Raw genomic sequence first — 26512 nt, forward strand, 5'->3', positions numbered from 1 at the left:
TCTAGGAACTCTTCTCCTTCCTCTCGCTGTCTGACTTTGAGGAAATGACACTGTCTGCAAACCTTCCCAAGAGCAAGCTGATCCGTAAGCCCTGGAGAGCTGAGACAGGTGAGTGGCTAGGGGGAGGAGCTATGTGCTAGGGGGGTGTAGCTTGTATTGTACAGTAGTTGGGCTGTGTAACTATAGGCTTAGATGGGTTTAAAGCCAGGACAATGACTGTCACTAGACTAAAGTCTGCTTATTGTGTTCACTGCAAAAGTGAGGTTGCCTAATTCACCATAAATTAGTATAAATTTCCAAAAAGCACTGCTGAACTTGGAGTCTGAGGTCATCCTTTTGAGTGGAGTTGTTCCATTACAAAATAAACTTCTTCTGGACTTTCAAATTGATGTTTAAATGACCTCGGACTGACGGCAGGGGCACCAATTTATGGCCTAAAAAAAAAAAAAAAAACATTTAATGACGCTTTTCTGCCAATGACAGCCGTGAATAGCGGAGTCATGGAGGGTTTAGGCTAGGGGGTTCTCCAGCTTCGCCACGTGATACGGGAGACCCAGACATGGAACTTGACAGCAGGTTAGAACCATGTACGTTTTTGAATTGTGAGAAGCCGGAGTACCCAGAGGAAACCCACACAAGAGGGAGAATATACAAACTCCACACGGTTAGGGCTATGGTGGGAATGGAACCCATTACCTCCGCACTGTGAGGCAGTAATGCTAACCATTACATCAGCCACAGTTTACCTTCACCCTAATTGAGTGCTATGGTAAAACATTGGAGTTTGGGCATAATGTTAACCAATATATCCATGTGACCACACGCTCATCTGGCTGCTTTTGGGGAAAAAGTCAGATGAAGTTTGCAGCTTTCAATCTGATCTCTTATTTCCTAATTACATTTTCTTGTACCCAAGTTCCCCTCTGAATCCCATATTTGTTTCAGCGCTGATGGATCAGTATGACTGTACCAGACCCCTGATATTCTAGTAAAGTTGACGCACATAACTGGGGTTTGCAGTTAAGATATTTTGTTTCCTAACACAAAAAACAATGTATTAAAGAAAACTCTTCCTAGTGTACCCAACCATGCCCGTGTTGTGTCTGGAAGACATGGGAGGGTAGAGTGGGCTGGCAGGTAATGGTGTGGGGGGTGACTTAGCCATAGTGCTGGCCTTCCCGCAGCTGGGAGTAAAGGGGACGGAGCATCTAGTCACATTTAGTAACCCAAGTCTTCTTCTTGTGCAGGTTCCGCACTTCCTGCAAACACCACGACTGCACTGGACCCTTCCAGCGTCACGCTAAGCCCCATGGAGATCCGCACATTCCTCGCCACCGTCCAGTACAGAAAGCTCAGTGGGCGGGACAGCTGATAAAGCCATCGGGCAGTGCGCCCCTCAACTCAATCAAATGCCTTATTGAATACTCATTATACCACTATTTGCCACAGCTTTAATAAATTGTATTTTCCCAAAAAAATAAAGTACATAAAAAAACGAAAATACTATATTTTGTTTTAATAGGCAAAGTCCAGAGGCAAATATCCTATTTGCCCCTCGTCATGTGAAGCCTTTAGTATGGTCCTTCTTAACAAGTTTAGCCTCAATGCAAAATTCCATAAGCAGTGAGGGCACCCTCAGGAGGTGGGGTCTTTGCTGTCCGGCTGGGGGTCTTCTTCCTGTGATCTCATTTCAGTGTCTGAGGGGGGGTGAGAGTAACGGCAGTTTTCCCCCAACTCGCAGCCGCCCTGTGGAAGAAAAACAGATTCACAATTAGGGAGAGGTTATAATTTATTGTTCAGAAAATAAACAAAGAAAAAAAACCTGGTTGACACAGAATCCGTTCCCTGGAGATATCACCAATAAAAAGGCAGAGTTTGAGTTAGAAGCGCTTGTGTCACAATCGGACAAACATGGCGGCTATGGCTTATTACGTCATAGAGCCCAAGTGGTCTTAAGACTCCTACACCTTGTTTGCTACTTTAAAAAATAGCAGCAGATAGGGGTGAAGAACCAATCGCCAGTTTCTAATCTGCAGCTAGCGATTGGTCCCCCTATGTTTCAGCCCCGGTCACACACAAACTGGCAGCCATCATCTGCTTAGAGAGAGAGGACGAAGCACCTGGCACTCACCTGCTGGAGTTTCTTACAAGGAAAGTGTTTAAAGCTCCCGTCGTCCACGGAGGTAGTGATTATTTTCCTCTTGTTTTGGTGCTGCTTTCTCCGGTCTTCCAGTGTAGTAGAAATTCCACCCCTGCAGGAGAGAGGCAGCTTCTCTAAATGATCTAAACATGATAAACCTTAAGCTGTGTACACACGCTTCGATTTTTTTTTTTTTTTTTTTTTTTTTTTTTTTCTCCCTGTTTTCGATTCGACTTTGCTTATAGAAGCAAAATCGAATCCGCACCGAAAGGTAATTAGGACACTTTCAATCTGCATTCGATGCGCGCTCCCATTTTCTCAAAAGGAAAAATAGACTGTGCAGCCAAGGAAATATCGCATTTGATCCAGTAAATTGAATATCCTACAATGAATGTAAATCGATATTGAATGCAAAGAAGTACAGATCTATTGCCAAATTGAATGGGAAGATCTAATAGAAAATCGAATCTAAAGCAATTCGATGTGTGTGTACATAGCTTTACTTGTAGCTTCACCTAGTTTTGCAGAGTTAGAACAGAATCTGGTCTGATTAAGGGAGGAATTGGACTGCAGAACTGCTACAGGAGGGAAGACCAGCCTAATACAGGGGGAGGATAATTGGTATGTAGGATAGCTGGTACAGACAGTGATCTAATATAAACTGGTAATATAAAGTTGTGTCTGCCCCAACGACAGCAGGTAACCAGGCTTCAATAATCTAACTGAGCTGGCAGGGAGTGGCGTACGGATGTGCCGTATTACTCAGTGTACATTCACCTGCATGGGGCAGACTGCACTATTAAACCGCTCGCTCCTCATGTTGGATCTGACACAGGTTACAGTGTTGGTGAATAACTCCCGTTCTCTCCTCTTAATCAGCCGGACTCTGTACAGTCACCTCCAGTGTCTTCTCACTGTATATATGCCAAAGGGCTAACTTCAACTTCTTCCATATCTGTATCCTGGTGGACAGGGAGCTGCATTTATATTGCCACAGCAGCCGCAAACACCTTGTCCTATAGCCTCGCCAATGTACTTATATGAATGATTTTACTACTATAGCAGATGCAGAATACTGATGGTGATGCCTGAGTATCCCCTCCACTATCAGATTACTGAGCAGGAGCTGCGATCAGTCATTGGCTGTAGAAGAGTTTGGCCAGTAGAGAACGGGATGAGTGAAGGTCTTCCACTGATATCAATATGTGTATATGCAAGTTCTAGCTCTAGAATGTCTTCGTAAGTCTGTGGTAAGTAGCTCTACACCAGGGGTGGGGAACCTCAGGCCCTGGGGCCGTATGCGCCCCCCGTAGCCGGTCTGAGTGACCCGCCCGGCGGCTTTGCTGGGAGTCAAGTACAGGGGAATTCTCAAAAGAGGTCGATAATTCTCCTCTTGATCAACAGCAGCCGGAGACTATCAGTCCTATTCAGCGGCAGCCGGAGACTGTCAGTCCTATTCAGCGGCAGCCGGAGCCTGTCAGTCCTATTCAGCGGCAGCCGGAGACTATCAGTCCTATTCAGCGGCAGCCGCCGGAGCGTGGGATGGCTGCAGCAGGACAATTTGTAAGAAATTTTTTTACATATGGTCCCCGAAAGATTTTTTTTTCCCCTCATACAAACGGCCCTTGGCACAAAAAAAAAGGTTCCCCACCCCCTGCTCTATGCCTACCTGCACAGTCTGGCAACAGCTACCTGAGTTTTCCCAAAGGTTATGGTAGATTGAATCAACAATGTTTTTTAGATTGACAATACCATGGTTGACCACTAGTGGTCAAAGGCGTCTAGTTGACACCTAAACTTGGTCGACTACGTGTAGTTTAGACATGAAGATCAATGCCTGTCAATGGTCGACATGAGTTTTTTCATATTTTTGGGTGCTAAATGTCATGGGTCCCAATGGACACTGTATATGTGCACAATGTCCCCTGGCATGCTTGGCACACTATTACAGTCTAACTCTATGGCCCTTATTCTGGTTCACTCGCAAAAGCAAATTCCTTCTCAAATGGACAAAGCCATATGCACTGCAGGTGGGGCAGATGTAACGGGCAGAGAGAGTTAGATTTGTGTGGGATTTTACTTCAAAGTAAGATCTATATTGCAGTGCAAGAATAAAGCAGTCAGTATTTACCCTGCACAGAAACAAAATAACTCACCCAAATCTAACTCTCTGCACATGTTACATATGACAACCCCCCCCCCCCTTCCCCCGCAGTGCACATGGTTTTGTCCATTTGAGAAGGAGTATGCCTTTGCGAGTGAACCAGAATAACATAATAAATAAATACACAAACATAATAGAACCTGTACTGCAGGGATCCTGTCCTTAAGGAGTTTATACACCAATAAATCCCATAAGTCACAGAACCGGCCATTACCCAGAATGTGCTCGTGCTTTAGGACCCCAGTATGCTTCTGGATTCTCTTGGAACCTCTTTAACCCCAACTTCCGAGATTTAGGATTTGCATCTTCTCGAATATCGAAATTTGCCTGAATTCTATAAAGAGAAAAGAGTAACAAATACAGATATTACCGGTATTCCCGCCCCCAGAGGTACCTGTGCTGTGTATTATGTAATAGAGAGGAGGTGTATAATACACAGACATTACCAGGATCTCCCCCCAGAGGTGTCTGCGCTGTGTATAGTGTAATAGAGAGGAGGTGTATAATACACAGATATTACCGGGATCTCCCCCCAGAGGTACCTGTGCTGTGTATTATGTAATAGAGAGGAGGTGTATAATACACAGATATTACCGGGATCTCCCCCCAGAGGTGTCTGCGCTGTGTATAGTGTAATAGAGAGGAGCTGTATAATACACAGATATTACCGGGATCTCCCCCCAGAGGTGTCTGTGCTGTGTATAGTGTAATAGAGAGGAGGTGTATAATACACAGATATTACCGGGATCTCCCCCCAGAGGTGTCTGCGCTGTATAAAGTGTAATAGAGAAGAGGTGTATAATACACAGATATTACCGGGATCTCCCCCCAGAGGTGTCTGCGCTGTGTATAGTGTAATAGAGAGGAGGTGTATAATACACAGATATTACCGGGATCTCCCCCAGAGGTGCCTGCGCTGTGTATAGTGTAATAGAGAGGAGCTGTATAATACACAGATATTACCGGGATCTCCCCCCAGAGGTGTCTGCGCTGTGTATAGTGTAATAGAGAGGAGCTGTATAATACACAGATATTACCGGGATCTCCCCCCAGAGGTGTCTGCGCTGTGTATAGTGTAATAGAGAGGAGGTGTATAATACACAGATATTACCGGGATCTCCCCCAGAGGTGCCTGCGCTGTGTATAGTGTAATAGAGAGGAGCTGTATAATACACAGATATTACCGGGATCTCCCCCCAGAGGTGTCTGCGCTGTGTATAGTGTAATAGAGAGGAGGTGTATAATACACAGATATTACCGGGATCTCCCCCCAGAGGTGTCTGCGCTGTGTATAGTGTAATAGAGAGGAGGTGTATAATACACAGATATTACCGGGATCTCCCCCCAGAGGTGTCTGCGCTGTGTATAGTGTAATAGAGAGGAGGTGTATAATACACAGATATTACCGGGATCTCCCCCAGAGGTGCCTGCGCTGTGTATAGTGTAATAGAGAGGAGCTGTATAATACACAGATATTACCGGGATCTCCCCCCAGAGGTGTCTGCGCTGTGTATAGTGTAATAGAGAGGAGCTGTATAATACACAGATATTACCGGGATCTCCCCCCAGAGGTGTCTGCGCTGTGTATAGTGTAATAGAGAGGAGGTGTATAATACACAGATATTACCGGGATCTCCCCCCAGAGGTGTCTGCGCTGTGTATAGTGTAATAGAGAGGAGGTGTATAATACACAGATATTACCGGGATCTCCCCCAGAGGTGCCTGCGCTGTGTATAGTGTAATAGAGAGGAGCTGTATAATACACAGATATTACCGGGATCTCCCCCCAGAGGTGTCTGCGCTGTGTATAGTGTAATAGAGAGGAGGTGTATAATACACAGATATTACCGGGATCTCCCCCAGAGGTGTCTGCGCTGTGTATAGTGTAATAGAGAGGAGGTGTATAATACACAGATATTACCGGGATCTCCCCCCCAGAGGTGTCTGCGCTGTATAAAGTGTAATAGAGAAGAGGTGTATAATACACAGATATTACCGGGATCTCCCCCCAGAGGTGTCTTCGCTGTGTATAGTGTAATAGAGAGGAGCAGTATAATACACAGATATGACCGGGATCTCCCCCCAGAGGTGTCTGCGCTGTGTATAGTGTAATAGAGAGGAGGTGTATAATACACAGATATTACCGGGATCTCCCCCCAGAGATGTCTGCGCTGTGTATAGTGTAATAGAGAGGAGGTGTATAATACACAGATATTACCGTGATCTCCCCCAGAGATGTCTGCGCTGTGTATAGTGTAATAGAGAGGAGGTGTATAATACACAGATATTACCGGGATCTCCCTAAGAGGTGTCTGCGCTGTGTATAGTGTAATAGAGAGGAGCTGTATAATACACAGATATTACCGGGATCTCCCCCCAGAGGTGTCTGCGCTGTGTATAGTGTAATAGAGAGGAGCTGTATAATACACAGATATTACCGGGATCTCCCCCAGAGGTGTCTGCGCTGCATATAGTGTAATAGAGAGGAGGTGTATAATACACAGATATTACCGGGATCCCCCCCAGAGGTGTATGCGCTGCGTATAGTGTAATAGAGAGGAGCTGTATAATACACAGATATTACCGGGATCTCCCCCCAGAGGTGTCTGCGCTGTGTATAGTGTAATAGAGAGGAGGTGTATAATACACAGATATTACCGGGATCTCCCCCCAGAGGTGTCTGCGCTGTGTATAGTGTAATAGAGAGGAGGTGTATAATACACAGATATTACCGGGATCTCCCCCCAGAGGTGTCTGCGCTGTGTATAGTGTAATAGAGAGGAGGTGTATAATACACAGATATTACCGGGATCTCCCCCCAGAGGTGTCTGCGCTGTGTATAGTGTAATAGAGAGGAGGTGTATAATACACAGATATTACCGGGATCTCCCCCAGAGGTGTCTGCGCTGTGTATAGTGTAATAGAGAGGAGGTGTATAATACACAGATATTACCGGGATCTCCCCCAGAGGTGTCTGCGCTGTGTATAGTGTAATAGAGAGGAGGTGTATAATACACAGATATTACCGGGATCTCCCCCAGAGGTGTCTGCGCTGTGTATAGTGTAATAGAGAGGAGGTGTATAATACACAGATATTACCGGGATCTCCCCCAGAGGTGTCTGTGCTGTGTATAGTGTAATAGAGAGGAGCTGTATAATACACAGATATTACCGGGATCTCCCCCCAGAGGTGTCTGTGCTGTGTATAGTGTAATAGAGAGGAGGTGTATAATACACAGATATTACCGGGATCTCCCCCCCAGAGGTGTCTGCGCTGTGTATAGTGTAATAGAGAGGAGGTGTATAATACACAGGTATTACCGGGATCTCCCCCAGAGGTGTCTGCGCTGTGTATAGTGTAATAGAGAGGAGGTGTATAATACACAGATATTACCGGGATCTCCCCCAGAGGTGTCTGCGCTGTGTATAGTGTAATAGAGAGGAGGTGTATAATACACAGATATTACCGGGATCTCCACCCAGAGGTGTCTGCGCTGTGTATAGTGTAATAGAGAGGAGGTGTATAATACACAGATATTACCGGGATCTCCCCTCAGAGGTGTCTGCGCTGTATATAGTGTAATAGAGAGGAGCTGTATAATACACAGATATTACCGGGATCTCCCCCCAGAGGTGTCTGTGCTGTGTATAGTGTAATAGAGAGGAGGTGTATAATACACAGATATTACCGGGATCTCCCCCAGAGGTGTCTGTGCTGTGTATAGTGTAATAGAGAGGAGCTGTATAATACACAGATATTACCGGGATCTCCCCCCAGAGGTGTCTGTGCTGTGTATAGTGTAATAGAGAGGAGGTGTATAATACACAGATATTACCGGGATCTCCCCCCAGAGGTGTCTGCGTTGTGTACAGTGTAATAGAGAGGAGGTGTATAATACATAGCATACATTATATACATACCCGGGTTCTGTGCTGAGGATGTAATACGCTGGGCTGGTCATAGATAATTTTTCCCTTTTCACTGGATTCAGTTTTTCCTGTAGCAGAAGAGATGTATTTTGGTTTCTGAATGTAAACTGATGCCTACAATTACATAAACCTGTCTTTATGTCCACCTACCTGTCTATGTACAAAGTGGTAACATTTCAAAGTCTGAAACTCCATTAAAAAACATTTGCAATTAGTAATACTGACCAACAACCATTTTACTGGCTACCATATGAGAAAAATGTGGGGGGAACTTTGTGGTGCAGATTGCGGATAGGACATGGGCATTGCCAGGCTACCTCCGGTTTTTGAGATACAGGGACAAGAAAAACATTAGACAATGTGAACCGCTTATCTGCCATATGTCAGTGACCAACCACTTATATACAGAGAGGAGTATTGTAGAATGATCTAGAATTCTTGTGTGTCTCACCTTCTAGAATGTTCCAGTAGATTATCATATGCTCGCATTATGGCTACATTCCTGGAGGGCTTCTGTTATCTAACTCAGGATAATTTGAATAAATCTACTTCAGCAACCCCAAAATGCCCTAAATTCATTCAATTATCATCGGCACCAAAATCTTTTTGGTATTGTAGTTTTTTTTTTATGGTAAATCATTCTTGGCGAAAGTCAGGTTTGGGTGAGTGGTGCAACCAGGTGGGTGGTGCCATAATTGCACTACCATGGCCCCCCCTCTCTATACTAAGCCAATATTCACATGAATTGCATCACCAACGCCCCCCCCCCCCCTCCCGAACTGCTCAGCCTCCAGAAGGATTGCATACTTTCCAAGGCAGCTGACCTGATGAAAAGGTCCAAATCCTGTCACAAGCCGTGCACCACTCACCGCAAGCGCCGTGTAGCACTGGACTTACTCTGCGATGAATACATGCACATCGGCCCTGAGCCGACGTCACACACTCTCTACTAAAACTCACAGCGTTTTATTTTTTTGATTGGTTGCTATGGGCAACATCACTGCTTTTCATCTTTAGAAGCTTTGCTCTAAGCATCGTGGCTTCAGCAGTCATACTCATAAAGTGAAATCCAGTAAAGAAATGGTCATTGGCGGGAGCTGCCATTTTGTGTAGGTCAGTGGCTGACCCCACATTTCCACCAGCCAAATAAAGGCTTCTGGATGAAGGAGGGGCATTCCTCTGGAAAAAGAATCTCCCAGATGCATTAATCCACTTCTTCTAAAGTTGTGAAGCTTGGAATGGACACTAGCGTGGAGTCTGGGCAGGTCTTGCTCGGCCTACCGCTAAGTCTGGGCAGGTCTTGCTCGGCCTACCGCTAAGTCTGGCAGGTCTATCTCATGTGAGGAGGGCTCATGTAGCCCACTTGACTCGAAAAAAACAAACAAACAGTGTCTTAGTTTGAGGCTTTGATATCCCTCCAATACATGTCCTCCATGTCCATAGACCTTTGTTACTCAATAGGGTGTAGAACAGACCTCAGGAAATGGCTTCCTTTACATTGCCCCAAAACAAAATGGCTACCTTCAATATTACCCCAACGCCAAGCGGCTGCCTATAGTTTCCAAAAATTCAAAATGGCTGTCTTCAATGTTAGCCAATGAGGTCACAGAACTATAATGAATTGACTGGCTGTATTTTTATTATAAACTAGGTGATTCACCTAGTTGATCACATCGTCGTAAGGGGCTGCGCCCCCTTAATTTGTGAACCTTTGTATTGTGAGAAATATGGTTAGAATTGTATGAAAGATGCCTGTATTGCAACTTGAGTTATAGGTGAAATGTGTTAAATAGAGAGCATATGATTTGGAAGGGGGTGTGTATTGTTCTGTTTAATTAAAAAGTGGTTACAGAGTAAGATGTACATTGATAGTGTGGAGGGTACAGTGACATTTGTGGGTGTGTGTGGGGGGGTGTGCGGAATAGTATAGTAGGGTGTTTTTGAGTCAGCGGCTCCCCACTGGCGGAGGTCACGACATAGGAAAACAGGAGGCTGGGTAGTGATAGGGGTGTGTGGGCATAAGGGGGACTAAAGAGGAGGGTGGGGGACACTGTGCAGCTTCTGCCAGTGGGTGAGGGTCCAGCATGGCAGTACAGGAGTACAGGACAGTGGCCCTGAGTCAGTGTCTCCTCCTACTGGGTGGGAGTTAGGGTGCATGAGAGCAGGAGGTTGGGCTATGAGGCATGATAGAGGTATGTGGGCAACACAGCGTCAGCGACTCCCCAGTGGTGGAAGTTACGGTTCAGGAGAGCAGGAAGCTGGGTAGTGATAGGGGTGTGTGGGCATACGGGGGAATAAAGAAGGTGGGGGACACTGTGCAGCTTCTGCCAGTGGGTGAGGGTCCAGCGTGGCAGCACAGGACGGTGGCCCTGAGTCAGCATCTCCTCCTACTGGGTGGGAGTTAGGGTGCATGAGAGCAGGAGGCTGGGCTATGAGGCATGATAGGGGTATGTGGGCAACACAGCGTCAGTGACTCCCCAGTGGTGGAAGTTACAGTTCAGGAGAGCAGGAAGCTGGGTAGTGATAGGGGTGTGTGGGCATACGGGGGAATAAAGAGGGTGGGGGACACTGTGCAGCTTCTGCCAGTGGGTGAGGGTCCAGCATGGCAGCACAGGAGTACAGGATGGTGGCCCTGAGTCAGTGTCTCCTCCTACTGGGTGGGAGTTAGGGTGCATGAGAGCAGGAGGCTGGGTGGTAAAGCATGATAGTGGAATGTGGGCAACACAGGGTGAGCGGGTCCCCACTGGCGGAACTTACGGGGCAGGAGAACAGGAGTTATAGAAATTGTGGGTGAGTCAGATCGCACAGGACGGAGATCTCAGTAATTGGACAGATATGTATTAAGGAGAGGCCCCCCGTTAGCTCTATGTATGGAGTTTATATACGACGCTAGGGGGTGTGCTACCACTGGGACAAAGAATGAGATAATTGGAGGGGAAGAAAGGACACACAGGAGGGAGATGTTCTAAACTTGCTACAATAGGAATTTATTGCTAAAGGGACGCCGCATGAGCCCAAGTTTTTAATTAGCACTAATTGTTCACTTGTCCTTGTTATTTGTTTTATGTAGTTTGTCATATTTCGCAGTATTCGCTATTTTTATATAATCTACTATTAAAAGTTACTTTTTAAAGTTGTTCTTATTTACTACGGTGCACCACTACCGTGACAAACTGTCCTTTCTTCCCCTCCAGGAGAACAGGAGGCAGGGCAGTGATAGAGGTGTGTGGGCATGAGGGGTAATAAAGGTTTTTGGCTGCTGTAGAGTAGGGATGGGCATTGGTGCAGACGCCATCGATGGTTGGCATTGATGGCAATTTTACACCCTGCCATCGATAATAGTAAAAAATAAATGGGGGGGGGGGGGGGGTGTTTGCCGCGAATCGCGGGAGGGTCACGGGGGCAGGGGTGTTGCGAATCGCGTAGGGGGGGGGCTCACCTGGTGGCTGTGGAGTAGCAGTGTCTTTGCCGGGCAGCATGGGAAGGCAGACGGTGTCTGGCACTGTGGGCTGGGCTGGTTCTCTGTCACTATGTGAGTGTGTGTGGGCGGAGTCAGAGGCTCCACCCAGCGTTATAGACACACTCACACATTTTGAGTGACAGATGTAGCCAAATATATAATATATATTGACTAAGCTCACAAAATAGTTGTCTTCACAGGTTGACCAAAGCATTGCACTATACTGTTAAGACACAACAGTGTATGACGGACACACTCACCCAACACCTCATTATATCCCAGATGACGGAGGGGGGAGCATCTGTCTTTACGGCGTTCTGACAAGCGTGAGACAGGGAGACCTTATACCCAGCATGCAGCAGGGCAGACCTGGAACAGGATAGAGTGCTTAGTCTCCCTCATACATATACGATGGCTTACATGATGCCATGTATGAACACGCACCTGAACTGGAGCAATGAGGGGGTATTACACCGAACGGTGCTACTCAGAGTGTCCATAGTGTAATATAGTGGGATGTCCAATTCCTGGGAGGGGACAAGGATAAAATGGAAGCCATTATATGAGCACATTTCCATGCTGGCAGAAATCAGGACTTTATACTTGTGCAAATACTAATCAGTACCTGACCAGATTTACCAGCCCAGCCCCATATTATGGTAGTCTAAGGATCACTTACAAACCTAAATGAGCCACCAGCATCTGCTTCTTCACAACTACTGTATGAACCATAGTTTGGAATTTCAGCACTCAACATCATACGTGGGCCACAAGGGGGCAGCATTGTACCCTGATAACGGGCATTCTCACCTCTGTCACCATGCTCAGCATTCCCTCTATCCTATCCGTCGTCTTGAATCTCTTTGGATTTCGCTCAGAAGCGGACAGGACCCTCTGCACAAAATCTGTATCATGGAGAGGCTCCGCCCACATCGGGCCAGCAACCTGAAACAACACAGCCGGACAGTCACACACTGGGCAGACGTAGGCCGTGTACAGGAGGTACAGGATCTGTACAGGGACTGTACCTGGTGCCTCTGCTTACAGAACTCACAGCTCATCCCCACAGGAGGGCCGCTGCCCGCCGAGAACTTCATACTGTATAAAACACAGATGACTCGAGTTATTCACTGGCCCACATTAGGGTTATGCAGCCACAATACAAAAAATACAAAATGTCTCATAACACACAAAAAAATCCCAAATGAATAATAAATTTTGCCCATTTTTTATTTTATTGTGGTTTTAAAAAATGACATGTAAATGAGGAGAACCTGAAAAGATTTGGGAAACTAATGCCCCTTTCAGACCGCACTTTGGAAACGGTATATTGCCGTCTTTTTACCGTTTTAAAACGGTAATCTGTGCGGTCTGAAAGGTGCAGATCCAATTAACCGGTTTGAAGATACCGTTTTTTCAAACTGGTTAAAATGCAGGGTCCTACCCGTTTCAGACCCGGTATTTTGGGATCAAAATCGGGTCTGAAACGGTATTTAGGACCCAGCCAATGAGCTGGGTCCTAAATTCAGCGCAGTAAATATTTAATGAGCGCTCATTAAATATTCATAGCACTGGAGCCGCCCGCCGCCGAACCCCCCCTCACCCACCCCCCCCCCCCTTAGTTCGGTTGCAGATCCCGGCAGTAGTAAGGACCGATGCGCTTATAAAAAAAGTGACTTTTTTTTTTTTTTATCTTTTAATCTTGATTATATTTTTTTATTACAAAAGACATTACATACGTTACCTTACCTACATATAAACATACAAACATACAACTTGTGTAGGCTATTTCACATTATTAAAAACATTTCTACATAGAGTGCTGAATATCGGGGGTTATTTATTTTAAGACTGGCTAAGCTTCTCTTTGCTATCTTACCCTTTCCTTGCCTTCCTTTTCCTTCCTTCCCTTCCCCTTTCCCTTTATTTCCCTTCCTTCCATGCAATTCCTATGAGACGGGGCGGAACCGAACAGAACAGAACGACCTTTCCACTTCCCGCTTACTCCCAACCCTATAATTCCATTGCGTGCATACATACATAGAGGGAAAAAAAAAAAGGAGGACATATGTTTATATGTGTCAATAGTGATACTAATATTATACATATATTTTGTATTATAGTGTTTAAGTTACTCTATCCTAGCGTGAAAATTCTTTTTACTTTTGTGTCTTCTTATTACTGCAGAATTATTCTTTCATAAAAAGGTGACTGTATCCAGTGATTCCATATTAAATAAAACTTACTCATAATATTACGAGCATGTGCTAAGTTTTTCTCTTGTTGTAGAATTATATTCACACGTGTTTTCCATTGTTCTATGTCTGGTGCCACATTAGACATCCACCGACTTCCCAATATAACTTTTGCAATGGATATAAGGTTGACAATGTATGCTTTATCGTTGCTATTCATATCTCCCTGTACTATTCCCAATAGGCAGCATTTCGATGTCAGGATTTCTATTGGTACTCATTATAGTATATTTAACTTTGTCCCAAAACTGGGAGATCTGATGACATTCCCATAGTAAATGGATGAATGTGCCAGGTGCATTTCCACATTTAGGGCATGCCGGTGAAGTTCGCCCTGCAAATTTTACTAGTTTTACCGCTGTTATATATGATCTGTGCAAGATAAAAAGCTGTGTCTGCTGAACTCGCAGTGAGTTTGTTGCCTTAGCTACCGCTGACCTGGCCATAGACCATTCCTGTTCACTTAACCCTCCAATCTCCTTCTCCCATTTTTCCTTTAATGTTGTTAAACCATCACTATTTTTATTTTCTATTAAGATGTTATATACTCTTGATGTTATTTTCTTAGTGTTAGGGACTTTAATTATCTTTTTAATCGCTGACTCACTGAAGCATGGATTTGAATTTGTATATGCATTTCGACCACACTTTTTAGTTGTATATATCGGAAAAGAAATGTATTCGGAAGGCTATATTCCTCTTTTAGTTGGAAAAAGCAGGAGGCTGCTTATAAGAAAAGTGACTTTCGGAAAATGGTTACCCCCACACGAAAGACAGTTTTTTTAAATGGATTTTCCTATGGGGCAGACATTTTCCGAAAGTCACTTTTTTTATAAGCGCAACAGTCATTACTACTGCCGGGATCTGCAACCGAACTCAGGTACCGGCTGCACGGAGGGGAGGGGGGAGCTGCACGGAGGGGAGGGGGGGACGGGGCTGCACGGAGGGGAGGCGGCGCTGAAGGCTGCACTGGCTTTGACCCTGTATTTGGAAAGTTTCCAAAAACGGGTCTGCCAGTGTCAAAAAAATCGGCACTTAAACGGTAATATACCGTTTAAGAGGTGCGGTGTGAAAGGGGTTTTACCTGGCAGACCCGTTTTTGGAAACGTTTTCAAATACAGGGTCAAAGCCAGTTATGCGGTCTGAAAGCAGCATAATACTCTACAATACAACACAAGTATTCCCATAACTGCGAGTTATTTGTTCTAACATAGTAAAAGTGAGCGGTAAATCTCTCCCGTATCCTACTCATTGTGGCCACTGGAGGCAGTGTTCCATTGGCTGATCAGATGTAATTTAGGTTCTGCCGCTTTGGTAAAGTTATAGGGCCATATTTACTAAGCTTCAAAAGTGATAAAATGGAGAGTGATAAAGAACCAACCAATCAGCTCCTGCCTGACATTTTTCAAACACAGCCTGTGACATGGCAGGTAGGAGCTGATTGGCTGGCTGTTACTCTCCATTTTATCACATTTAAAGATTAGTGCATCTGGCCCTATAACTTTACCATAACGGCAGAAGATAAATGAGATCTGATCAGCCAATGGAACACTGCCTCCAGTGGCCACAATGAGTATGACATGGAAGAGATTTACCGCTCCATTTTACTATGTTAGAACAAATAACTGCAGTTATGGGACTACTTGTGTTTTATTGTAGAGTATTAGTTTCCCAAATCAGTATATTGTTACTTTAATATAATTAATCTTCAAGCTGGTATAGAACCGGCCACACACTGCTCCAGGTCCCTAAGGTTTCCACTGAGCTTACTTACTTGTTTCCGTGGGCAACAGCTCTCCCCATGCGCTGCAGATGGTACGTTCCACACCCTACGCAGTTGTACACCATGGCTTGCTTACTACGGAGATGAACGGGGGGGGGGGTTATTAGTGCACACATCATAAGGAGGTAGGTGTTTATGCAGGTGCTGGGGGGGGGGCTCACCTGGCAGACATCTTTACCTTGGCCTGTCCGGTGAAGACTCGCACGAACACGCGTATGTAGAAGTCCGCGGAGATGCTGAGCAGCGGAACAATGTAACGCTGATAGCAATTGCAGTGCAGATCCAAACTGTGCAAGAGGATGCGCAGGGCCTGCGAAGGAGACAGAATCAAGCTCTGCCTATAGTGATAACATACAGGAATAGGGGAACATACAGCGCCACCTATACACAGTTCACTAAGAACTTCTTACTTCACGCAGCGGACAATTTCCTTCCATTTGCTTTATAATCTCCCCCTTAAATACTACCAGGTGCATTCAAATGCATTAATCCCATGACAGGACAACACTCTCATTAGATCATCACTAGAATTACTGCTTACAGTAGCTGTATATACATGCAAAGGAAACAGATTCAGCAGGAACACTAGTAGTCTAAAAAAGAACGGCATGTGAGTTGGAATGTGATTAAAGAGGTTACTGTGAGGTTTCGCAGGCACTGGGGAGTATTGACACAAGGGTAGACGTATGAAGCAGTGATAAGGGAGGAGAAGTGGCCCATGGCAACCAATCAGCACTGCAGTAACATCTATCATTTGCATAATATATTATACTGAGCAGCTGATTGGTTGACATGGGCCACTCCTCCTCTGGCTCACTTCTCCTCCCTTATCACTGCTTCATACATCTACCCCACAGTCCTCTATACACACGGACTACTCACCATTTCATGGCAGAATTTGGACTTGACGGACATGGCTCCGTATTTGCTGTAACAGGTCTCCCCGTTGTTTCCTGCGAGCACAGCCATGTCGGTACAGGTGACGCATAGCAGCCCTGCAGAGGAAAGACGGGTCAGATTCTATATATGCAGGGGAGACGCAGGAATAAAGACAGCAGTAGTGGGAGATGTCGGAATAGAAGGCTGGTCTACATCAAACAACTGTTGGAAACAGCCCTGGCTTATTCAGATAATCATTCTGAACATACTCCCTGCACACTGCCATATTTCTATGATCGTCTGTCCCACCTCTACAAATGGACCACAAATACTAAAATGTGCAAGAAGGATTAATTGTGGATACAGCGGCTTTTTCTATTGTGCCCTACTAGAATAAGGGGCAACCCACCTGCCGATGAAGGACATAAGCATCAAAATATTTGAGCGCTGAAATGTACCGAGGTCGCCTCTGATTTTCTGACCCATAGGTAGATGTGGCAACGCTTGTTATTGCGAAGCTCATACACCGATGTGTACATAGCAACGTATAGATCCCAATTCTAAGGACACCTTTTTTATCGATGTGTCTGACTCTTGGGCTGCTGTCGTCTTTTTTTGTTTGGTGGAAGATCTTCAGACGTTTTGTCACGGCGGACGGGGAAGACGTCTCTGGGAGGTTTTTCAGAGATGTGTGTTTGAATTTTTGTGCCAAACTTTCAAAAAGCGGAAACCGTTACCCATGACACGTTACGGCATCGCACTTTGGGAGACCTCCACCGCGGTTACAGTACTCAACATTGCCATAGCTGTGGCAAAATGACATAAGGATAACTTTACGGGAACTTTCGGCATCACTTGGCAACTCATTTGAACGGGTTCAGCATATTGTGGCAAAGGAACTAAAAATGTATGGGGCGTGTGCCAGGGGGATACCAAGCAATCTCACAAAAGAGCAGATGAGACATTGAGCTGAATCGTGCGAATGTCAAGAATGAGCTTTATCGACAAATGTCTTTTTTTAACCTTAATTCATTAATTACTATGTTATTTCCTGACATCGATTGTGGTGTGTGTGTGACGAGTCCTGGATTTATTATTATGATCCAGAATCCATTTAAGGTCATTGTATCAGAGCCCTGCAGACATAATATACATTCCTAGGGAAAGGCGCCTGATTGTAAATGTCTGACCTGGCTTACAATGAGCTGCACAGACACAGACTCCCCAGGAGAGGCCGCCACTGGCTCACTCACCTCCGTCACTCACACTCTGCACCGCGGCATCCAGAAACATGGAGGGGCTCCCGTAGGGGTCCAGATCTATGACATCAAAGCGATCCTTTAACCCCATCCTGTTGTACATCAGAATTCTGCAGACAGAGAGAAGCAGGGATCAGATTATCCAACAACTGCAGACAGGCCCCACAAGTGTCACAGTATCCCACATTCATATCTATGAGGCTTATTCTAGGAAATCAATACATGAATAAACAAAGAAAACCAATGTAGGACTCTGTGAAACCAAGCCAGCCACGCATGGACCAATCCTATCACTCAGACCTGGAGCCGAGGCGAATTGTGCTATGGAGGTCAGGACAAATGGACAAACGCATTTAATGCAGACCGAATGGTGCCTACACACAGAGTGATGTGCTCTAAGCTTTTTGTACTAGATCACATCGCACCTAGGGGGTTGTTCTGGTTGACTAGTTCGGATGTGAATTCGCACCCTTGCGAGTCAACCAAACCTGCCTTGGTTACCCGGCTGCCACCCATTCGCAACCAAACCCACCTTGGTTACCCTGCCGCCACCCATTCACAACCAACCCCGCCTTGGTTACCCACCGCCACCCATTCACAACCAACCCCGCCTTGGTTACCCGGCCGCCACCCATTCACAACCAACCCCGCCTTGGTTACCCGGCCGCCACCCATTCACAACCAACCCCGCCTTGGTTACCCGGCCGCCACCCATTCACAACCAACCACACCTTGGTTACCCGGCTGCCACCCATTCGCAACAAACCCACCTTGGTTACCCGGCCTCCACTCATTCGCAACCAAACCTGCCTACACAGTAACATCTATTCGCATCCTTGTGGTATCTGCTCCCTCTTTCGATGGCCGGGGGGGGGGGGTAGGTTGGCAGCTGACATCCAGCATTCTCATGGGAACGCCCAGTGCGGCATTCCTACATGCCAATGGTCCAGCCTAGCTGCTGTGCGATTCAGTGTCATTTTCGGCCGATTTGGACTATATAGTCCAAATGGAATCATCGCAAGTAACACTGAATGAACACTGCGTGTACACAGCATATTTATTTATTTATTAACAGGTTCTTATATAACGCACACAAATTCCGCAGCGCTTTACAGAGAATAGTTTTGAGCAAAAACACATAACGAATTACAGCACAAGACAGTTTAGGACAAGTACATGGTTAATATGGATAATTGCAACAGGGGACAGGACACTGAACAATTATCAGGGTGGCAGTGGTTTATATATTCTAAGAAAGGCACATGAGGAGAGAGGGCCCTGCTCGTGAGAGCTTACATTCTAAAGGGAGAGGGTTAGACAGACAGGGGTGACACAGAAGGGGGAGAAGTGAGTATAAACATATCTGCAGTGTGCGCTGCTGATGGATACACCATAATAAAACTCATTCCAAGCCTCAAGCCTCAGTGATATCTGTGGTTCTGGTGGAACATTCATTGGCATTTGCCCCTGCGTGTGGTTGCTATTGCATTAAATAGGGATAATTGAATATTGCAATGTGATCCCGGACACTAACCGTACATTACATTAGATTTAGATTTCTACACAGTGAATAGGTCGTCATGGAATAATATTCACACCCATCATTACACTCAGATCGCATCGCAAATGCAGTTATTAATAACTGAGCCCCTGAGTCTTACTATTATACAGTGCTTTGGAGTATTTTCATTCATCCTGTAAATTCTAGAAAATATTAGCAGCTATTTAATCACCGACTGTGTGGAAGAGACAAATAGCAGAATACATCACTGTAGTTGTAACACAATGAATAATCAAGACAATAATGTTGTCTTATGGGTAATTGAACTTAAGCTTCTAAAAATGAAGAGAAATTATGTTGGCCATAGCAACCAATCAGATCTCCGGAGTCTCGCCCATCTGGATGACAAATACTGTCAGGGTTGCGATAGATGTACACCACCATCCATAGCAGCTCCGGGCCTCACCTGGCATCACTGAAGCTGGAAGTCACCAAGTGATCCACCCCATTAAATTCTATGTTTCTTTTTATAAGCTCCACTGCGCTCGATGAGAAGTCATTGGCAATGATGCTGTGCAGCCCGGGAACCTCGCGGGCAAAGCGGATGGAACGTAAGCCCGAAGCAGCCAGGCCCTCTAGTACCCGCAGGCCTTCCTAAAAGAGAGATATCAGTGAGGGAAGAATGGTGCAGGAAGGGGAGGGGAGCAACATGGGGGAATCGCAAGGAGATACACAGCAGAATATAAAAAAAAAAAAATCAAACCCCGTGCAGTTCCTCTTCCCTGGCTGGGGTGTCTATCTTTGCTGTGATATGCTGCTAGCACATGTCTGGTCTGTATATCAGTCCTGAATTACAGATCAGACATGTGCTAGAAGCACAACAGCAGAGAGCGACACCCCAGGCAGGAATGCATGGATTTTAAAAGATGCAGGGTTCCAGAATGACCACTAATCTCTTAACTTGTTTCAATCAGCTTTGTGGGCTTTCAGTGTCAATGTGTTTTGGGGATGAGTTTTATTTATTCATGGTAGTTATTTGAGAACAGTCTCTATTTGATAATTTTTTTTTTTATTAACTACACCAGTGGTGTCAAGCTCATGGCCCTCCAGCTGCTGCGGAACTACACGTCCCAGCATTCGCTGCCACAGTTTTAGCAATCCATTATATAAAATCTGTAGTAGGGCATGCTGGAAGGGGTAGTTCCACAACAGGGCCATGAGTTTGACACCACTGAACTACACAGAATATGATAGAATCTTTCAGCAAACATAAACCCTCCAATCAGAAGGGCAGAACTAACACGGTGATCACCCTGACTACTAGGCGGTACATCAGCACACCAGACCAGAGAGGAGAGTACCAATATACACTGTACCTTGGTCGCAGCGATACAGAGGGCGCTGAGCGATCTGTATAACGGAATACTACTCCCAGAAACTATACTCCATCGTCATGACAGGTCTGGTTTATGGCAGTAGGATTACATCAATGTCTCCCTAATTAAATCACCCTGATGACAGAACCTCCCCAGAACGCGCTGCTTAGGAATTGAACGTTACAGTCACAACTGTGAGAGGTCTTGGAGGGAACTCACCGGGCAGGTCTCCCCTACAGTGACAGTGCGTCTCTCAGCCGCCACTGAGTCTTTCTCGGGATGAGTTTCGACGCAGTCGTCTCCATTGTCCGAGAGATTCACCACAACCTTCTGCTTCTCTCTCTCCCCGGGAACCAGGACTGCAGAGGATAAATAAAACAAATAGTCAGCACCTACGACGCAGCAAGATGGAACAAGGCTTGTGTTACTGCGCTACCTGTATCCCTGAGACCAAACACTCACCGTCAATGCCTTTCTCTGCAAGCCGCAAGCGAGCGAATTCTGTGACCACAGCACAACTGTGTAAGAAAGAGAGCGACAAGAGAAAATGGGATTACACATGAGTTTCACACTACGTGACCCATCTGTATTGATCTGAGGGTTAGCACCATCTCGGAGGGGATTGAAATCATCACCCAAGTGGAGATGATTGTTGGTAAGTGGCAGTACTAAAAGGACTTAAAAGTGGGCTTACCAATTACCATTAAATCACAAGATGTGAAGTAATGGGCAGTGTGGTTGGTCAGGAGGGGACAGGTTGAGGTTATGTGACCCCTGAGATAGAGAGGACGATGCAGAGGTGTAAACACTTTAGATCTTTCAAACTGTGGACAGTCTGTTGTAGCATAAATAATGGCAAGGTCAAACCCATCAGGAGAACTATGTGTGTCTGAAGGTGCCCATGCACGGTCCAATTGCTGGGTGCGATGAGATGCGCGCAACCGCATACATCTCATCGCACAGCTTAAAAAGGATGTGCTACACATCATTTTTGTACTAGATCACATCTCATTGTAAAACGTATGCAATGTTATCTAGTCCAACTTGTATACCATATTTGTACCGTGTATGGGCACCTTTATATTAGAAGTGCAAGCTCTGTGGGTCTAGTACAGGGGTCCTCAAACTATTTTGCTCTAAGCCCCATCAGACAATAAAAATAATGACTGGACCCCAGCAAGTTACTGCAGAAGGTCATCACGTCACGTGTGTAGTCAGCAGACAGCACATACATGGCAGCATTGTGGAGTCATACAAGCAGCGAAAGAAAAAAGAATTCCTACAAGGGGCACTCTAGGCTAATATATTCTGATTTAATCAGCATAGGTTCCATATATTGGGGGTTATTCTAGTTCACTCTTCCTGACAAAATCCTTCTTAGATGGACAAAACCATGTGCACTGCAGGGGGGTAGATGCAAAATGTGCAGAGAGAATTAGATTTGGGTGAGTTATTTTTTTTCTGTGCAGGGTAAATACTGGCTGCTTTATTTTTACACTGCAATATAGATCTCACTGAAGTAAAACCCCACCCAAATCTAATTATCTCTGCACAAGATACATATGCCCCACCTGCAGTGCACATGGTTTTGTCCATCTAAGAAGGATTTTGTAAGAAAGGGTGAACTAGAATAAGGCCCATTGTTTTTTAGTGTCCCAAGAAAATGTTAAAACTTAGCTTTTATTTATTCTGCTGTTAAGAACTGCGAAATATTAAAAGGTGTGAAAAAATGTGCATTAAAGTGATCAAAAATTCAAAATAGAGCTGCCCGTCTTCAATGTGTATTGGTTTTTTTCTGGTCAAGTGACTTATGAGCTCTGTTAGCTGCACCTCAAGGAAAATAGGAATCAGTATTAAATGTATCCCTTTTTACTAGTATAGAGTTTCTCTATATTGATACTGTATATTGGGGACTCTTTATCATAATTGTTATTTTGTGTATTATGAGTCTCAAAGTATCAATTGCTTCACAGGTCTGCAATGTGCTGTGAAATAAATGGAGTTTATTGAAGCTCTTTCAGGAGCATTGTGGAGTAACAAAATGATGGGAGGAGTCTAAAGGCCCATACACACTTGAAGATTTTCATTTCAAAAGACTTTGCCAAAATCTGTGATAGATATATCTTTCACCAAAGTAGTGCGTACACCATAGGTTCCCAAACGCGGTCCTCAAGGCACCCCAACGGTCCAAGTATTAAGTATATCCATGCTTGGCCACAGGTGACTTAATTAGTAACTCAGTCAGTCTGATTTAACCATCTGTGCTGATCCATGGATATACCTAAAACCTGGACCGTTAGGGTGCCTTGAGGACCGCGTTTGGGAACCTCTGGCGTACACACTGAGCTATTTTCCCCAAAGAGCGAGAGATTTTCAGGAGGCGAAAGACTTGAACTGAAAATCTTTCATTATAAATGGGCTGGGTTTGAATTCCAAGGGTTCCATACAGATGGAGCCGGCCTCTTTCTTGCAGGGGCTGGCGCGTGCCCCGTGGCTACCGAGCTTTCTCCGCCGCCTCCCCCCATGCCCTTTGCCGCCCGGCCCCAGTGGAGCCATGCAGCATCGACCGCATCACCCACCAGCCCCTCCCCCCCCGGAGCGATGCGTCAGCGGCTGCATAATTCCCCCCGTGGAGCAATGCGGCAGCCACCTCACACCCCCCCATTTAAATTGACTTATTGGTGGCAGTGGCCAGAAAATTATACACATTGGTGGTCAGGGGGGCGGGGCCAGCAGGGTGCACTATGTTGCCGGGGAGAAGTGCTGTCTGCTCCTGTGTTGAGCAGGGCAGAGGGCGGGGCGAGTCGCCGGGGAGCAGGGACAGCAGCAGCCGGCGGGAGAGAAGATGACAGGAGCGGCGTGCTGCGGACCAGCTTGGTGAGTATGACAGGCGTGGGGAGGCAGCGGCAGGCGATGGCGATGATGGATGAAAAACCATCCATCATCGCTACATCTGCTGGTAAAACCAGCAGATGAACCACTTTACTAGCGATGATGCGGGAGCGCACATCATCGCTAGTCGGCAATCTCTGGGGCATACACACTGGGCTATTTTCAGCCGAAAATCGTTCAAAACGGCTGTTTTGACCGATTTTCAGCTGAAAATCGTCAAGTGTGTATGGGCCTTAACATAACAGACAATTCAACAGATTTATTAGAATCCTTGAACCACTAATTAGAAAGTCATCAGCCTGATGGTCAGCAACATGGAGTCACGACCCCATGCTGAGAACGTCGGGACCCACAGTTTGAGAACCACTGGTCTAGTATATTAGAACCTTACGTCAGGTCTCTATTGAACTCCTGCACGGGATTGTAGAACACCTGATTGGCACTGGGGTAGATCATATTGGCTTTCCCCTCGATGATGATGGTTTCCCCTGATTCCAGTGGTACCGCGGGTCCCTCCATCATGGATACACAAGTAATCCTGGTCAGATATTTAAGTTGGGAGAACAGAGCTGTGTACCGGGGCCTAGGGATGAGGAGGCTCATCAGCTTTACCTGGAGGATATAGAAAATCACTGTGAAACACACATACTGTATACAATACTATCCCTTCCTAGAAGCAGGACAACCAGGTTCTGTAGCTGCTTAAAACAAGGTAAAATGCAGGTTTGAATTTAACCAGCCACCCACAGAACCTGTGTGCTTCAGGAGTATCTTAGTTTAACATACCTCCCAACATGACCCTCTCCAGGAGGGACACAATACTCTGTTTCTGGACTTCCCTCTTAATTTATGATTGCCATCACCTGCTTTGAACAGGTTAAGTGATAGAAAAGGTGTTTCACCACAGGTGATGGCAATCATACCTTAAGAGGGAAATCCAGGAATAGAGCGATGTGTCCCTCCTGGAGAGGGTAATGTTGGGAGGTATGGTTTAATAGTATATATATATATATATATATATATATATATATATATATATATATATATTATATATATATATACACACACATACACATATACTAGTAAGCCCCTTCCAAGCAAAGGCTTCGAAAGCTAGTCTGCTGCCTTCTGTATTTGTGCATGTGTGAGAAAAATAAGTAGTTTCAAAACAGTGTATATGTATAGTTGCAAGTGCTCTAATGATTAATGTGTGTTGTTGCAGTCTTCCCCTTACCAGGTGAGACATATGAGCGGTGACTATGGAAATGAGGGGGTAAAGGAGTTAAGCGTCATCTCTATACACTTTATCTACCCAAACCCCTTCCCCTAAATATTCCACATATCTCTGATCCCCACATCACACACACATTATCACCCTCTCCTTTACACAGCCCTCTCCACCATCCCTGACCAGCTGTAGTCACACGGCTCCCTGTGTACATACACAGAGAGCCGTGTGACTACAGCTGGTCAGGGATGGGGGAGAGGGCTGTGTAAAGGAGAGGGTGATAATGTCACCCTTCTGCCTCTACTTTTACCGTTCTCAACTGCCACTCCACCGGTTTCTTCCCTCAGACATGCTTACATGGGCGCCGCCATCTTGTGACACCAGGCGCTGCCAGCCACATGACGCGCGGGGACCAATCAGGGACGATCTCCGACCGAACCCTCTCTCGTCTCAAGCATCTCCCCAAACAGCAGCTGCACAGAGAGATAGTGTTCAATGTTCATTAATATCATTATACACACCCAGCATGGACCAGTACTTCGTGGGGACGCATACAATATATTATTTTTACAATCACCGAGGCACCTCCAGCTACTGCCCGGAGGACAAGAAGTCCCAGTTTGTGCCATGGCAGTTGCCTAGGCTGACAGCTTGCTGGGACTAGTGGTACCACAGCAGCTGGGGGTGCCCCTTGTTGCCTACTTTCATTTTATTTCTTTGTGTCATTAAATGTAACAAAAATTACATCAACTATGTCTTATATAGATATGTATGTTATGTTTGCTTTATAAGACTTTCCTTGCTGCACCTTTCTCCCTGGAATTTTAAATGTTGTACCTTGGGCACTTATAAAATAAACTTTATTTTTTTAAAGTATGTTATGTAGTTTTATTTATTGGCTGAAGAGAAAACAAACGTAAAACCATAACACTGTAAAAATTGCTCCTGGGGAAAATGCCAGATAAAGAACATGGAAGAGTGGGTGCTGGTCCCTCAAAGCAGATGTAGGTAGCCAGGCTGACCAGCATCCTCCTCTGCCACACAATCAGCTGGTGAGGAGGATAGTGGCTGAAAGCTAGGGGTACATTTACTGAAGTGTGAATTTATAGAAGTGAGATGTTGCCCATGGCATGGCAACTAATCAGATTCTACTTATCTAGCATCTTCTAGACTCAGCATTGGTTCCCAACCCTGGTCCTCAAGTACCCCCAACAGTGCATGTTTTCCAGATCTCCACACAGAATCACAAGGGAAATAATTAGGTCCACCTGTGGGTCTTTTAAAATGTATCTGAGTAATGAGAGCACCTGCCGGGTGACCTGGAAAACGTGCACTGTTGAGAGTATTTGAGGCATACTTGCCTACCTGACCCTCTCCATGCGGGAGAAAATGCTCTGTTTCTGGACTTCCCTGGTAATGTATGATTGCCATCACCTGTGGGGAAACACCTTTACCTAGCTCCCCACAGGTGATGGCAATCATACATTACCAGGGAAGTCCAGGAGAAGAGCATTTTCTACCGCATGGAGAGGGTCAGGTAGGCAAGTATGATTTGAGGACCAGGGTTGGGAACCACTGTTCTCGAGGATAATCGCTAGCATCTGATTGGTTGCTATGGGCAACATCTCTTAAAGTGCCCATATGT

The 26512-nt window shown here is 45.6% G+C and overlaps 2 protein-coding genes across 4 annotated transcripts in view; one reads left to right on the top strand and one right to left on the bottom strand.

The window, feature by feature from the left end:
• Positions 1-1501, top strand: part of MAN2B1 (mannosidase alpha class 2B member 1) — a 16756-nt gene extending 15255 nt beyond the window's left edge. The window contains exons 23-24 of the mRNA XM_083185285.1: positions 6-108; positions 1248-1501. Coding sequence (XP_083041411.1) covers positions 6-108; positions 1248-1372 — 228 coding nt within the window. The 3' untranslated portion in view covers positions 1373-1501. The remainder of the gene's footprint in view (positions 1-5; positions 109-1247) is intronic.
• TRMT1 (tRNA methyltransferase 1) lies at positions 1438-25332 on the bottom strand. Of its 3 annotated transcripts, none has more exons than XM_083185288.1 (17): positions 25225-25332; positions 24031-24251; positions 21210-21265; positions 20967-21106; positions 19838-20025; positions 17865-17980; positions 16615-16727; positions 15894-16042; positions 15724-15807; positions 12723-12792; positions 12505-12639; positions 12139-12221; positions 11955-12063; positions 8226-8302; positions 4519-4638; positions 2132-2252; positions 1438-1746 (listed from the first exon to the last, which is right to left on the bottom strand). In XM_083185288.1, exons 2-17 carry the CDS (start codon positions 24240-24242, stop codon positions 1636-1638), a joined length of 1884 nt encoding a protein of 627 aa, XP_083041414.1. In that variant the 5' UTR covers positions 24243-24251; positions 25225-25332; the 3' UTR covers positions 1438-1635. The 3 variants fall into 3 exon arrangements, with proteins under 3 accessions (XP_083041414.1, XP_083041413.1, XP_083041412.1); XM_083185287.1 differs by having other exon boundaries at positions 25178-25306; XM_083185286.1 differs by lacking the exon at positions 25225-25332 and adding an exon at positions 24874-25052.
• Between the last annotated feature and the right edge of the window lie 1180 nt (positions 25333-26512).

Source organism: Crinia signifera, chromosome 4 (assembly GCF_055691185.1).
Source record: "Crinia signifera chromosome 4, ASM5569118v1, whole genome shotgun sequence".
NCBI classification, from domain to species: Eukaryota; Metazoa; Chordata; class Amphibia; order Anura; family Myobatrachidae; genus Crinia; species Crinia signifera.